The sequence below is a fragment of the Mastacembelus armatus genome, chromosome 7 (genome assembly GCF_900324485.2).
Source record: "Mastacembelus armatus chromosome 7, fMasArm1.2, whole genome shotgun sequence".
Classification (NCBI taxonomy): Eukaryota; Metazoa; Chordata; class Actinopteri; order Synbranchiformes; family Mastacembelidae; genus Mastacembelus; species Mastacembelus armatus.
In genome coordinates this window covers 24,298,818-24,314,459 of record NC_046639.1, presented here as the reverse complement: position 1 = coordinate 24,314,459, position 15,642 = coordinate 24,298,818, and the positions used below count along the sequence as shown (strand labels likewise).

General features: G+C 39.5%; 1 protein-coding gene across 3 annotated transcripts in view; it reads right to left on the bottom strand.

The window, feature by feature from the left end:
• LOC113145575 (helicase ARIP4-like) overlaps nt 1–15,642 on the bottom strand; it is a 62,731-nt gene that overhangs the window by 34,363 nt on the left and 12,726 nt on the right. For 2 of the 3 annotated variants that reach the window (XM_026332443.1, XM_026332444.1), the window contains exon 3: nt 12,681–12,827. In XM_026332443.1, coding sequence (XP_026188228.1) covers nt 12,681–12,792 — 112 coding nt within the window. In that variant the 5' untranslated portion in view covers nt 12,793–12,827. Of the gene's footprint in view, nt 1–566; nt 896–12,680; nt 12,828–15,642 lie in introns of those variants that run through there. The other variant, XM_026332446.1, reaches the window with a different exon arrangement.

The following is a 15,642-nucleotide window of genomic DNA, read 5'->3' as shown; positions in this document are numbered from 1 at the left end:
GATGTCAGTTCCTCACAGATTTAATCAGACTCAAGGAAACTGTTATAAAAACTTAAAAGAAAGTCTTTTCCCTGAATTAAATTGGTAATTACACTGTGACTGAAACATACTATCACTTGACTTTGAGGAGAAGGAAAGACACAGACCTAAACTGAAGCCTCTTCTCCAAACTTCAATTCCAGTTTCTGCTTGAAAATGGGACAATTTATCTCAAAAAGTGTTTCAACTGAATTATCAACATCAGAGCATGTGTGAATACCTTTTTCGGAAACAAGAACCACTCCTGCATCTATTTCATAACATGCCTTATGAAACCTCTGAGCACTGATCTGCCTGAGAGGGCTGGACAAAGATTTGGGACGGCACCACATTTAGGTCAGTTTGGTAGAACCTCCCCATACATACATACAGTGACAGCACAGAGCAGAAGAGATATCTCAACTACCAGAAAGACTATAAGAAACAGCCAGATAGATTTGTTGGGAAAAAAAAAAAAAAAAACACTGTGAAACAGCCAGAAAAGCAGCCACTGAGATATTCAGTCAAAAGAAATTTCAACTACTCACCCATGTCATGTGGCTGAAAGTTTTTTGTCTCCTACTCTGATGAGCGGTCCATGCTTCCTTCATACACTTTCACTGTCAGAAACTTCCTTCAGCTGGTGTGTGTACCTCCTCCATGCTGCTAATACACTTCCTTATTGTCCTGTCTGAACAGAGCGTGTCAAAGTGTGTGTGTGAGGCTCTTAACACCCAGCCCTACTAGCCTCATCTCACAGCTTTGCCGGCGCACTAGTAAGGACAGAAGGCCATTGGGACAATTACAAAACAATGAGTCATTGAAAGCTGCATCGGCCCGCCGTGTGTGGGAACCCCCCCAGGCCAAGCTGTGCCGCTTTTCCTGTCCTCCTCCTCGTCCCTCTCCGTCTCCCCTCCCCCAGCCAACTGACACAGGAGCGAGTGCGACAGCAGCACGCCACGCCCACTACAGTGAGCCTGCTTTAGGCAACTGGGGCGATGGGACTCAAGAAGGAAAAGCTGGACACGATGAAGAGACAGAAACTATCAGTGATGAAGAGTTCAAAGACATGCAGCGACGCACAGTGATCGGCCAGATGTTCCTTGCAGCTATAATCACAATGATTTATGGCCTTTTAAAAGGAAATTCTAAACCGTAACTTAAACTCAGCTATGACATCTCTGAAATATGATTAACTTAAAAAGCCCTCAGGGTTTTCTCATATTAAGTTCTACAGTAAAAATACTTCTACCTTTGGTTCTTCCCTTCAACTCAGACACATATTTAAGTTTCAGTCATGGGACAGAGTTGAAATGCCTTACATACTTGAGAAATTGCTGTTTAGCTCACACCTTTTATGTTTTGCAAAAAAAAAACAAACCAAAAATTTCAATAAATTAAGTTTTGCAGCTTCCTGTGTATGGTGAATATAAATTCTCACAAAAATCAAATGTAATTTGTCACATTTCGGGGGTTCTCCAGTTTATAAAAAGACAGACATGAAAACTGCCGTATTGCTAATATTCACCAACTACTCTGGAGTCCCGATCTGCCAAACTAAAACGGCAAAATTAAAAACCACGCAATAACTGTGTCTAGGGGAATGAGGAAAAATGGAGAAAGGAGATAAAGCTGGAGAACAGAGAAATCAAGAAAGTGAGGAAAAAGGGAAGAGAAGATAAAAAGAGGGAGAAAGAGGGTGGAGACTAATAAAATCATGTTCTACCTCTTTCAGCACAGTGCACCACTGGAAAATTCTGCTTTGGCCTCACAGGATGGTATTGCACATCGTAAACACCAATAAACACTTCTTAAACACCACACTTTCTACAGACGGCAAATTTCAGCAACGCGTATGGATGATGGATGACAGGAGGACTTCTGGAGAATTGTGAAGTATATATGAGAAAAAAGGGAACTGGAACGAGAAGGAAAAGTAGAATATGAAGAAAATTAAAAGGTGGAGTAAAAAAAACAAGAAAATACATGAGAGAATTGGCGAAGGCAGAGGAAAAACATGACTTAAGAACATAAAAATAATAAAGGGAAGGATGAAAAATGGTTGATAAAAGGGGAAGAATGAACAATCTGAGAAGAGAAACAGATGAAGTGTAAAAAAAATCTCTTACAACAAAGGGGGAAGGGGCTGTCTCACAACAACCTAATGAACCCCAAGACCCTTTTAAACCCCCTGGTGGTCTGGGATTATCCTTCACACTTCACTTTACCCCCCGCACAAACACACACAATGCAGGGTGGAAGAGGAGAGCCCTGTTTCACATGGATACTCACACTAACCCACATAGCTACTGGTCTGGGGGAGGGGTGCCAAAGTGAGAGAAATAGGGAGATTGGGGGAGGAGAGAAGAGGAGGCGGTGACAGCATCGATGCGAAGCAGACGACTGCCTGGCAACACATGAACACTTTCGCTCACACACGCTTTCACCTTTGCCACACTACCACAGATCTGATATCCAGCCACGCCTCCTGTGAGGAAGGGAAGCTCATATTTTACTGTTTACATAACCTACTTTGACCAATGGGAGGGAGGAAGGAGGAGGAGAGAGAGAAAATGGCATTTTGAGCCACAGTATTTTTAGTTTACTGCCCTGTTTGGTAAAAAAAAAAAAAAAAAAAAAAAAGTAAGAATTCATTACTTTTAACTTAAAGGGTCAAAGGTAAAAGTCCTATACTGCAACCTTTTGTCAGGTAAAAGGAAACTTACTGGAAGAAGTTAAAGTTACTCAGTGTGCAAAACCTTAGAGTGGTAAATGTTGGATTCTCATTACTGATGCATTGTTGAAAAGCAGCATTTTAATGACAGCACTTTTTAATACCCTGTTGAACAGTTTAACTCTCGACTTTTACAGTTCACTGTGACAAGAACGCTACATTAAGTCGTTCCTGCCCAACTGCTATGTCTCTACAATAATTGACGTCTGTGTCACAGTGAAGACCTGAGCTCAGACTGTTTATTTATAAATTATATTTCAGCCCTTAAGAAACTTAGCTGAGGTTTTTTAACACTGCACTTTACATTTAGGATTAATAAGTACACTCTATTAGTCTGTGTGTATTTCTATCTATCTCACTACCATGACTGCCTGAAAGTGTGCGCTGTTACCCCTATTTATACAACCATGTGTTGAGACTACAAGCAAATTTAAAGTTACATAGATCTAGAAGAGCAATCAGAGAGACAGTGTTCTCCCTTTGATCGTGGCCTTTTACAGCTTTTCCTTTGGATGTGCTGCTAGTTTGTTTTCAGTAGACTGAATCTTTAACCGTTGAACAAGAGGATGTATAGCTGCAGGGATAGCCCTCCATTATTAGCACCTCTGAGGGGCCCTTGAGCAAAACTCTAAACCCCTTGTTCACACTCAAAGGTTGGAAAAGCAGAAAGCATGCCAGTCACTGTGAACCGAAGCTTTATACAAATTGAAGTATGTGTCACCAGGACTCAAAAGGCTAAAGCAAAAATATTTGATTCAACTGTGGTTGTATTAAGCTGCATTGTCACTCTGCATGAAACACTACAGCCCTTCTCTCCAAAGATTTAAAATGTACTTCCTGAATATTGGACCTGTGCTGTGTCTGTTGGTGTCTAATAAGGTGCAAACACATTCCTCTGATTGGACTTTCTGGAAGGTATTTCTCACCAAGGAGATAACGCATAATGCATAAAACAACACACCCACCACCACAGCCACTTGCATTCTTTTAACAAAGAGCAAATGTGGGAATCCAGCCTCGGGCAGCTGGCAGGTATGAATACTGGTTTCTACAGGGTGTTCCTGAAAACAAAAACTAAAAAAAACTGTATCTACGCTGAACACTTGACATTACCTGCCACTACCCTTTCTTCTTAAAGTCATTAAGCAGAAAGTGTTAAAGTCTTAAAGTTTAAGTTGTGATTCTGCAAATTTGATTCACTAAAGATACAAATCAAATTTATGTTCACAGGTATAAAAAGTATTAAAAGCTTTGTGTGTATTTTTAACAGCAGGCAGAGCTCGCATGGTTGAGGTAGAGAGTAAATAGAAGAAATAATGTGAAGGAAACTCAAATCTTAGAATATCTAAGTTCTTATATTTAGCTTCAAGTTGTTTAACCAGTTTACTAGTGAAATTCCCTGACCTCAGGTTGTTAGTCACAGCTGTCTAGAGGACACACAGGAGCTCTGGTTCACATTTATCAGCAACATCCTCGTAACCAAGATAAGAGAAATACTAGAAGCTTAATTAATGAAGAGGCATCGAGTTGAGAAAAGAAATATTCCATCTAGACTTGTGTTAAAACTTTTCATCCAGGTTGGCCTAAACAATTAGAGAACCAAAGTTCATCTGGTGATAAAAACCATGTGATATGATCAAAAGCACCTACTACATTGTGCTGAGATTGTTTCCTCAGCTGCTGTTTCCAAGGTCAAGAATGAACCTTGAATCTTGGCAAAAGTTAAACAGATAAGATAAAGAATATCTAGACCATGTGGAGCCGTCACAACCTCGACTCTAGAAATCCTGTGGTGTCAATAAAAACACATTTACAACATGAAAATTTATTGACATTTGTCTATCGACTATTTACAAAGAAACATTTTAAGCTCAAATCTCAATCCTACCACTGAGATATTAACTCTTGTGGGTCTCAAACTGCTACAGGCTTTGACTGAACCTTCTGCACAGCAGGATTATTCAACCAGCATGACTTTTCCCATCAGCTAGATACAGTTACAGGGCTGGAAACCTCCTACAGACATCCAGACTGTAAATATTCAGGCTAACAACAACACGTTATTGATTTATTCTGTTCTTTTTTTTAAACAAATTTCTTAAAGTAGTTCTTTAAACCTTTCTAGAAATTCTGACTATGTGATTGTTAAATTTAAAATGGCAGCTTAAAAAGTTTGTACCCTGAATAACAAAAACTGGTGATGGAAATTAGTGTTGAAGTAGCTGCATATAAAAAAAAGTTATAAATTAAAAAGTTAAACATGATCTTGACCACACATTATGAAAAATGTTCACAATTTCACAAAACAAGAATTTATATGTCCCTGAAAGACTTTAGGTTTGCTGAGTCTCTACTGGGAACCAAAGGTAAACTCTGGTTACTGCTGATCTCTCTTTGATCAAAGCTGTTCAACAGAAAAATGATGAGTGTTTGATATAATTTGATAGGTCTGTGGGGTTCTTCAAGAATTCTCCACTCTGGTGCTAAAAAAGGGCCGATATAAATAAGCCTGCGTCAGTGAAATCAGTACGACTTGAGAGCAGTGAAAGCAATAAAACGGAAAAATGATGAGTTCAGATTTTAACAGTCTTTACACGGATTCACAACGAAGATGGCGGGTGGGTTTTCTGGGGAATAACATTGAGCCAAAGCATTACCTGATCTGAAATCTGCTCACACACGAAACCACACACAAAACCTCACACACACCGTGGGCTCTGGCAGTCCTGTGCATCAGTATGTGGACCAGCTGGTGTTACTGTATCACCCTCCTACACTTCACTCTGTGCAGCCCTTACTCAGGTCTCTCTCTCTCTCACACACACACACACACACACACACAGACACACACACACACACACACACAAATGTTTGTACCATCTTTGTGAGGACACTTATTGATATAATGCATCCCCTAGCCCTTCACCTTAACCATCACAACTCAATGTCTAACACCAACCGTTACTATTGAGATGGAGTACTGAACAGGCCTACTGGCAACAGGCCCAGGTTACCAATGAGTCAGGAGGCCTCTAGATGGTGGAGGGCCTGTTAACCTTTCTGTTGGTGAGTCAAACAAATTTCCACAAAATCACAGCAAAGAGCCACAAACTGAGGTAAAAACAGAAAAACATCAGCAGAAATCCTCAAAATGACCAAATGAAACGCAAAACAAGTAAGAAGTGCAGGGGAGTTTGGGGCTTTTCACATGTCTGTGCCCCGGTGGCCCAGTGGCTCCTAATCCATCCATGACCCATACTCTTAACTCTAAAACCCAGTCTTAACCTCAAAGAGCCTTTGAAGGACTGTCAGGACGAAGACCGTCCGAAGTGCCCCCAAAGATCAAGAAATGTATTTTGACCGTTGTTGTGTCATGTGACTAAACCTATTAAGACAAAGAGTACATTCTGTATTCACGCAACTCGCACTTCTGTTTTTGTGTCTAACATCTGGCTCTTTAGTTGCTAAATGCTCCCCAAGTAGCTTTGTCTGGCTGCTGTTTGGTGCTGAACACTGGGTTTATCTGAGGTTGTTTCCCTTAAACACCTGCTGCAGGAAACAGCGTTGATGAAGACACTGTGGAGAGCTGTTATCCTTGAATAACAAAACATTATGTACTGAGAAGCTCATGATGTTCTTAAGCCGTTTCCTCTTTGCTACGTTTGTTCATTGCAAGTGAAGATTATAACATTAATCACCATTTTCAAAGTAACGGTGATTGTAAGTACCAGTCATATTTTGATCAAAGTTGACAAGGTGATGCATCATGTTGCCGATTATACGCCAGGTTTCTGTAACAATCGTGGGAGGAAACATGTTTGCTTGTTTTTCCTTCTGAGTGTACACTGCTTACCCACGCCTACACACTGGCAGGGGAGCAACAGGCTAATTAACAGACTATTACTCTCCTGCTCTCTGAAGTCAGTATGTGTGCGTGTGTGTTATGAAAGATGTGACTAAACCTCATGACGGCATCATCTGAGCTGTAGAGGGCCAATAACATGTGGCACACACTCCTCAATCTGTTCACACACAGATTCACACACACCCACTCATGCACTATAAACCTTCAGGTGCACAATAAGTAGCTGGGAGCACAAACCTGACCCAGAACCAGCATCCCCACAGCGCTGTATTGCTGAAGAGGATGATTTTATTTTAGGAGACTGCTCCCATCTTCCCCAGTCCATTTCTCAATGTCACTTTTTGACAAATGGCTTGGCTTCTTCTCTGCGCGCACACACGCACACGCACACACACACACACACACACACACACACACACGCACGCACGCACACACACACACACACACACACACACACACACACACACACACACACGCACACACACACACACACACACTTTTTTCTAGCAAAAGTGTGATTGCGTGTTCTCTGTATTTTTCTGGGTCTGCTTGTGTTTTCTGTAATTAGCAACACAAAGATCAATGGCACTTGGACCCCTACTGTTTTTGATCAGGATCAGTATTGTTATTATTATCATTACGGTTCTAAGGACCAACAATAGGAACCCTATTGCTTTTGGTGACTCACTTATTTCATACTGACAAAATCCACCTCAGCCTTGTTATTGAAACCTCTTCTGACTGACTTCCTGAGGGCATTAGAGAAAGGTTGGACAAGCCTGCCCCAGGAGGGCCACTGCCCTGCATGTTTTCCAACTCTCCCTGCTCTACCTGGATCAGGTGTGTCCTAATAAGTGGAAGATACCATCTCAGATGAGGTTGAAGTGGGGGAAGATAAAGTGAATTAGTATCTTCCAGCCTGTGATTGACTGAACACCCTTGACCAAGCTAGTTGGAAAACATCCAGGACAGTGGCTGTCAAGGAGCAGCGCTGCCCACCGCTGCACTGGAGTACAAAGACGTATCAGAGGGGCTGCTGTAAATGTTTAATGAGGAGTGAGGTTATTTTTTATTTCTGTTGTTTTATTTTTGGAGGGATGAAAAGTTCTACAGCATAGCACAGGTGAAAAGTTTTTAATACAGCACACAATGTTGAAATGTGATGATGAGTGGTTGACTCCCATCATAATATTACTATATCAACTGAATCACAAACACGAGAAGCCTCATTCAGAAGCCTCAGTTGAATGTAGGTCATGCTTTTGTGCCACAACAGTGTGCTTGACACTGGGTCTGTGCTTCAAGGCAAGGTGTAGCACTCTGCAGCACACTGTGTTCACTCAAAAGCACAACCGGCAATCACGGCAAGTGACGATAACAAGCTTATGCGGTCATTGATGAGGTCTTTAAATGGCACTCAACAGGCACAGACAATACCAAACAGGATGCAGGGTAAGAAAAACCAGGACACCATGACCAGATTGCACCAGGTTGCTTGGATCCCAATAACACTTACTAGCAAGAATAGTTTTTCATTGTTATTATCACTATTATACTTTTCTAAAATATCTGTCCTTATTTTAGACAGAGTGCACATGCCTTTTTAGTGAATATGAATATGTTGCAGAATTATTCATCAATACAATAGAAAACAGTAGTATGATCTATATTTCTAGATACTTTAAATATTACCTGTTATATATTATCTGTTCAGAATGCATTGTAAAGTGCTTGGTGCATGGGAGGCAGGAGGGCAGATTATTATTTTTTTTAATGTAATAATTTAATTTAAAAACTATTATTTTTAAAATGTAGTATAGTAGATTTGGTGGACAAAACCCAGGGAAATATTTAATTATAAATATAAAAACCCTAAAGTGAAATTGCTAAAGGCTGGCTACCTTTATTTCTGCTGTCTCAAAATATAGTATATATGTGACTGAGAATATAGGCTGAGGTATAGAGGTAAGACATCTGTCCATTTGTTGGTTTCTCCCTGTGTCGTCTGCTTCTCTTTCAGGTTTATTGTGGAAAAGTGCATCTTAAATTGACCTTGAGCGTGAACAGAATCTGAAGGAACTAAAAAAAAAAGGGGATGATCAACTTTTTAGGAGTTAGTTAAAAACAGATTTATCAAAGTACCTTAAAGGAAAGAATTAGTAAAGAAGACTGATGTAAGTAAGGCCATAAAAATAACATATAAAGAGTTTTGAAATGCTAAAAATGCAGGGAGAGAAAGAATAAAGTGAATAACAGGATGAGAAGAACAAATAGTCGACAACAAACAGAGGATAAAGAGAAATAAAAAGGGGGACATCAGACTGGGAGGAGGACTGTCACATGCTGAGGGGGGCAGCATCCTGGTGGCGGTTGTTATGACAACCATGGGACAGACGCAGGAGACCGTGGGGGGTGCTGATGTCACGAGCAAAACAGACTTGCAAAGTGAAGATGACGAGCAGGAAAATAATCAACTACGGTGAATATTAAATGTTTCGGTCACAGGTAGAAATATAATTTCCAAGCAAAAGGGAAGGGTGTAAAGAATTTTGTTGATGATTTGTCAGTGTTGCGCTGAAAGTTTAAAATTTGGCTGCCAAACATGAACTTTACAGATCTCAGATGTTGGACTTGAACATACCAAATAGGGAGAAATTTCAGAGCAGTGCTGAAATAGATTTTCTAGTGTCAAAGCTGTTCATTTGTTTTCTCTCACCATCACCTCACAGCCCCAAACAAACCTCAGGTGTCTGCCACCTCTAGAGTTTACAGGCCCTTAACCACTTGCCCATAGAAAGACATGTACACACATGTACTGTGAACAAACAGAACCGCACAGATACCGTTACAGCATCGGACAAAGTATTGCTTGTTTATTAAGGACAACATGTACAGTGTATTTGCACAGCAGAGGACACAGAAAGCAAGACTGCACTCTGTGGACGCGTGTGCTAAGAGTTCTTCACAAGTTCATTGGTCTCTGCTGCTGAGGTCCAGACATAACAAGCAATCTGTCAGATGAAAGGGCTATCCAACACTGACTCGCAGTGATGAGCACACACTAAAGGATGGAAACCTAGCGGATTTTATGATTCTGGCCACCTGCCATATGTGATATCACATGAACTATGGATTTATTAAGAGCTGGAGAAACTGAGAGCTAAAACTAAAAATAACATGCAATCCAAAGAGCATTTCCCCATAGACTGCCATTAAAATATAAAAGACATCTGTAAAACTGCTGACAGATCTCAAACTGCAAACAAGATCAACCAGAGGCAATAAAACCATTCCAACATTAAGAAACATATCCAGCTTTCAAAATCATTAGTGAGTTTAAGCTTCTCTTTTGAGTGTGCTCCTAATTGCCTGAACACACGGCTTTTGACAGTGCTGCGTGGCTGAACACCACATAAGCAACTGACCACCAATTACATGTTGTCCAGGAACCGCCAGAATCTCAAGTGGTGTTCTTTGCTTTTACAGTAATAGTCCGACATACTGAGAAATATGCTTATTTGTCTCGTTCTGGAGAGTAAGATGTAAAGCTCGATACCACTCTGTCGTCCGTCTGTTGAGTATGGTGTCACAGTTTGACTTTGCCTCCTATTCATCCCTGTTTCCTTTCACTACAGTAAAGACCCAAAACAGAGGTTGCAGAGTAACTATTTCTTTGGCAAAAAAAAAAAATAAAAAATGGGTGTATGCACTTTCTGAAGCTCTGTCTGACAAAAATAAATATCATAATTTATTTTATCTATATGAATCTATACCAAAACTCAAATGTCAAAGTGACACTTTACAGGGTATGCCACAGGTTATGTGACTGTTTCTTTGCACTGAGCAGTTTCCAAGCAACAAGCAAAGACAAGAAAGTTGCTGAGCCAGGCCATGACCTTGTAAAACACTGTCATTTTTACACTTTGCACAGATTAAACTAACAACATATAATGTGTTTATTAAAGTTTTTAACGGCAGGTGCTCGTAGATTTTATAACCATTGGATAAAACCAGGAGAGCTGCAGCATGCTAAGCTAAGCTAAACAGCCAAAGTGGGACGGATCCTTTCACCTAACTCTCAGTAAGACAGGTGAATAAGTGGATGTCTCAAAGTCTTCAACCATGTCTTTAGGTTTCTGTTGGTTTAAGTGACATAATCACTGTTTTTAATAGATGCTAGTGATTATTCTGCATTGTGCTGTTTGTCAGCTTGCAGGACAGCATGCTACTGACTGAGCAGGTGTCAGGACAGTGTTTTTTTTTTATTCCAAGACCACAAGAGTCAATATGAAGTGATAAAGACAACAAATGAAAAGGCAGGGAAAAAGAAAAGGGTGTGTGTTCAGATTTTATAATGTGCTTGTATAAAATCCACCTATGGCAGAGTGACAGAGCAACATAAAATGGGACAGAGAGATCTCAACTATTTGTAACTGTACACTTGTAAGCCCTGCACCTTTTATTCACATTACGCAGACAGTGAGACAGAATGTATGTCATTTTAAGATGACAGTCATTCTATGAAGCAGAAGTACAACAAGTGAAAGTACTATTAAAGAAAAGGGAAGAAGCAGATTCAAACTACAAGGACATTTGTTATTCCCGCAGTTAAATCACTTTTACTCTGATTGGATTGATAGTTAAGAGTCTGGAGTGTTTATCCGACTGTAAATCAACTGGAAAAGTGATCCAAGAATGAGGAAAATGTTACTATTGTATGTTTAACTTGTGAAATGCAAGATGACAAGTTAATAAAGTACTTTCTAATTGCCTTTCCCCTCCTTCCTTATCTCTTGCTTTAGTTTTAATAAACTGAAAATGCTGAAAAACCGCAGGCTTCTCTCTGGCTGTAATGAGGTCAAAGTTATCCAAAGACTGACGCCATTTAAGTTATCCAACCAAAAGTTTAAATCTCACTCCTACACACAGACACAAAACACACTGCTGCAGACACATCTCCCCACACATAAACACAGGCAAGTCAGCAGCTAATAGAACTAATAGATGATTCACTGGATTATGTAAAACATACTGGCAACAGAAGAAATTTACAGTTTAGAGGAGTTTGTTTCTTGAGGGAGGACACAAGGTCGAACACTGCTGAGGAGAACCACACATCTGTCCGCACATGTGGACAGTCACAGCTTCTGGTTCAATCCAGCAAAATGATCAATCATTCTCTTGTATATTTAGATTCAGTTCTACTGTAAACTGGGGTGAATTATGATGCGGAGGCATGGTGATGGCTTAACATAAATAAAGTATGGTACCACAGTTCCAGCAGGTGGCAAAACAGAAGATAAGACAATATGCTGAGGTGTATTTCACTCTCAGCCTCACCAGTACTATGATCAGTAATGAAGAGACAGAACGCAATATGTCTCAACACATACAACACATATAAAGATGAAGAGGTTAAGATGCCGATCGGAGACTTTTTATCTCAGAAAAAAAAGAAAACCAATTGATTCAAATGTTCTGTCAAATAAACTTTATTCAGTTGTCAAAAATTTGCCAATATATTTGGAAGACCTTGAAAAGTTCAGTTTTAATATGACAATATTGCCAAACATGTAATATGCTATAGTGAGAATTGACTTTATATTAATGGTAGTAGTTCCTAGATTAATAAAATGCTAATATTCTTGAATATACCTAATAGTGTAGTGTTGTAGTGATGATGACTGGGTCAGCTGGTGACCATTTGAATGCAATTCAGATTTTATATTATGTAATTCATGTACACTGTTTTTATTTCTATGTGGTAGATTATCTGATCTGTGCGTGTTCTGCAGTACAGAATGTTTCATTTGGCTGAAATACAATTTTCCACTATTGGGGACTGTAACGTTGAACCTGGATTTAAAGTTATAACCTACATCGGTTTCATTTTGTGGCATTTTACATTTTACAACAACATGACTTCATTTATTTACTATAACTCAGTGGTCAAGAATCTGGTTCACTTGACATAGTTCTCCTGTGGCACTAGTGTCTACTCTATTTGTTAATGGTAAACATACTGGGACCAAAGTGAGATCTTACTCTACCATTATGACTCACCAGGTAGCCCCTCATCTTCATCATCTCCATAATTGTCCTCATCTTCATCACTGATATAAGAGATTACTTTCTCTCTCTCCTTCCAATTCAGCAGTTCCTCCTCTTCACACATGCTGCAGGCTGCTGCTACCTCTGCATGGTGCACACCTGAAACAAAGAGTACAGATATGAATGAATAAATGGACACATGCACAAACACACGCAATATAAATGAATTTTTGATAAGGCCCGTCTCTGTTCCTCTGCCATCTGTCTTTCTGTACACACTTTGAAGCTTTCCTCATGAGAAGAGAGACAACAGGATAAAGGGAAATCCATGAGAAGAGGGAGATAATTTGTTTTATCCTCACTACAAAGCCTTGAGTACAGCATCAAAACACACAGCACACAGCTGAATCCTGCCTTTCATGCACAAAGCAAAAATCACTGGAACTAAAAGAGACGAGATCTTGTACAATCCTTCCATTCTGTCCAGTTTCAGTGTAAATTAATGGACATGTATCAGGATGACTGCTCGCTGGTGTGGACCCCTCTCAGCAAGACTGAATGTTAGACAGAGAGAAAATATAGATGGTGACTATATGGGAGCACTTTGGCATTATAGCGTAACACACTATAATTCAAACCTTAATCTCAAAGGGAAAGAAGGGAAAGCTTTGAGGACCTCATTTCCATAAGAAATCTTATGGTGCTCAAAAACAATCGGTCTTCTGAAGACATTCCTCCTCACAAAGGTTGTGTCTGCAGATTTGGCTTCGATACAAAGATAATGCACGGCCTCAAAATTATTATCATAACAAATACATAAATACATTATAATCAATGTAATTTTAAAAAGCTTTTTAATCTTAAATTTGGATTTAATTCGATAAGGGATTATTCTGATTTGTGATCAGATGGTATCAGCTCTCAAATACAGATTTATGAGAATTGGTCCTTGTTGTTGCCTTTGTACCATCTGCAATTATATTATATAACTTCTTAACTTTACATAAGATGTCCTTCATTTGGAATTCAAATCAGTACAGGAGAATGTAACAGCATAGGAATTCCTCCTGAGCTGATGGCCAAATCCACCATGTACGGAGACACGGTAAAAGCAGACTGGACAGATTGTGGAGCTTCCCAAAATAAATAAATTTAAAAAAAGATAGTCTGGTTAATTTTTACCCTTTGATCAGGTAAAATATGCACCTCAACAATCCTCTGCTACAGATACACAAAGGAACAGATCAAATAGCCTCATGACAATATGCAGAGTATTTGCACTCAAACCATCAAAAGAGAATTTTGGAGGAAATACAGGTAACTTTAAAAAAATATATATATACTTGAACATATTTTCATATTCATATATTGTGTGTTTCTTTCCTGAGGGAAAGAAATGCATCAGGGTCTCATTCCTGCTGCACTGTAGGTAAAGTTTACCTCCAGGGTTTGGAATTCACTAAAAGACAGGATGGGAGAATTTTAAAAGTGCCTCCGTGACACAGTGAGAGATGTGACAAAGGTCACGACCTGCAGATGAAAGAAAGAACTACAGAGAAGATGAACAGAGGGAGATATATCAGAGAGACACACACACAAAGAGAGAGTTAAAGAGCTCTCAAGAGTTTCTAGGATGCTTTTAAAGCTCCATCTCTCTGCAGCAGGAAAATTACACTGACATTACTCACAGGCTTTTGTCTGTGCCAGAGTGAAACAATCATAAACTGAAACCACAGACTACCACCATGCCCGTCATTACCAGCTGAGGTTTGGTAAAAGCTAAGGTTTTTTTATTTTTTTGTTAGGTCTAGAATCCAGTTACACGAAACAATTATAACCATTAACACAAAACATTAGAAAAACCTTAGAAAAAGTCATTATGACAGATGTCATGGTCAAAAAGGTGGTGTTAACTGTACACTTAATCTGAGCAAAGAAAGAAATATTCCTGATGAGACAAAAACAGAAATCACATTAATTCACCAGGATCTGTAGGTTATGTGTGAAATCTTTCCTTGGACTAGACCTACCACCATAAATAAGAATTATTGCCTTAGTTGTCTCTCCTGGTTGAAAGCAAAGGCTTTGAATAATGTGCACTCCCACTCAGATGAGCCCAGACACAGAGCAGAACTTTACTTTGATCACCTGCCAGCTTACCTTGCATAACCTTACAGAGCAGATTACACAACAGGTAGTTCCGGCCAAATTGACTTACTGGTCCGACAGAGCGTTTTACAAGCCTCATAAATCCAACCAGGTTCATGGAGTGGTTGCTGGACTGAAAACTGATAACGGAAAGCAAAAACTTGGTGAACTCACGTTAATGTTCTGGTTTCCCAAAGCACAGATGTGCGTATAACCTTGGAATCAATTTAAGTGGGTTCTGGCCGTTTTTTTTTTTCCTATGTTAAAAAAAAAAAAAAAGTCTCAGATTGGAAACTTATTCAGACGATCACTTGCTACAGAGCCGTAAACCTGTAGGATACTTGCTGTGCTGTGGAGATGACAGCACTAGTGGTGAAAGCAAAACAATCATCATGTTCTCCCTGCATCTCATTTTATTTCGCTTCTGTTCAAGGGAGTGAAATAAATCTGCTGCTCATTTTCCTGTGAAACCTTCTCAAGTCAGCTGAAGGACTGTGTGGAAGGTAGCCAGACCACACACTGGCAATCACTGCTGCACTGTTGATCCTCAGCAAAATTGTTGTTTCCTACCTCAGGTTATTGGAATTTCAGCTTTATAGCTTAAAGAAATAAATATTTACCCATCAAGGACACCTGTGGTTTCAGTTGCTATGTATGATTGAAACATGAAACAAAAAGCCATTTGGATATGAAAAGCAGAAAAATATAAATGATTAAAGTACAGTTTATTATTTATTCATTTATTCTGTTTGTATCTGCCGTTTTACATGCTGCTTCAAATTCTTTCCAGATAAAAGATTTATATGACCATAAGGAAAGTTATTAA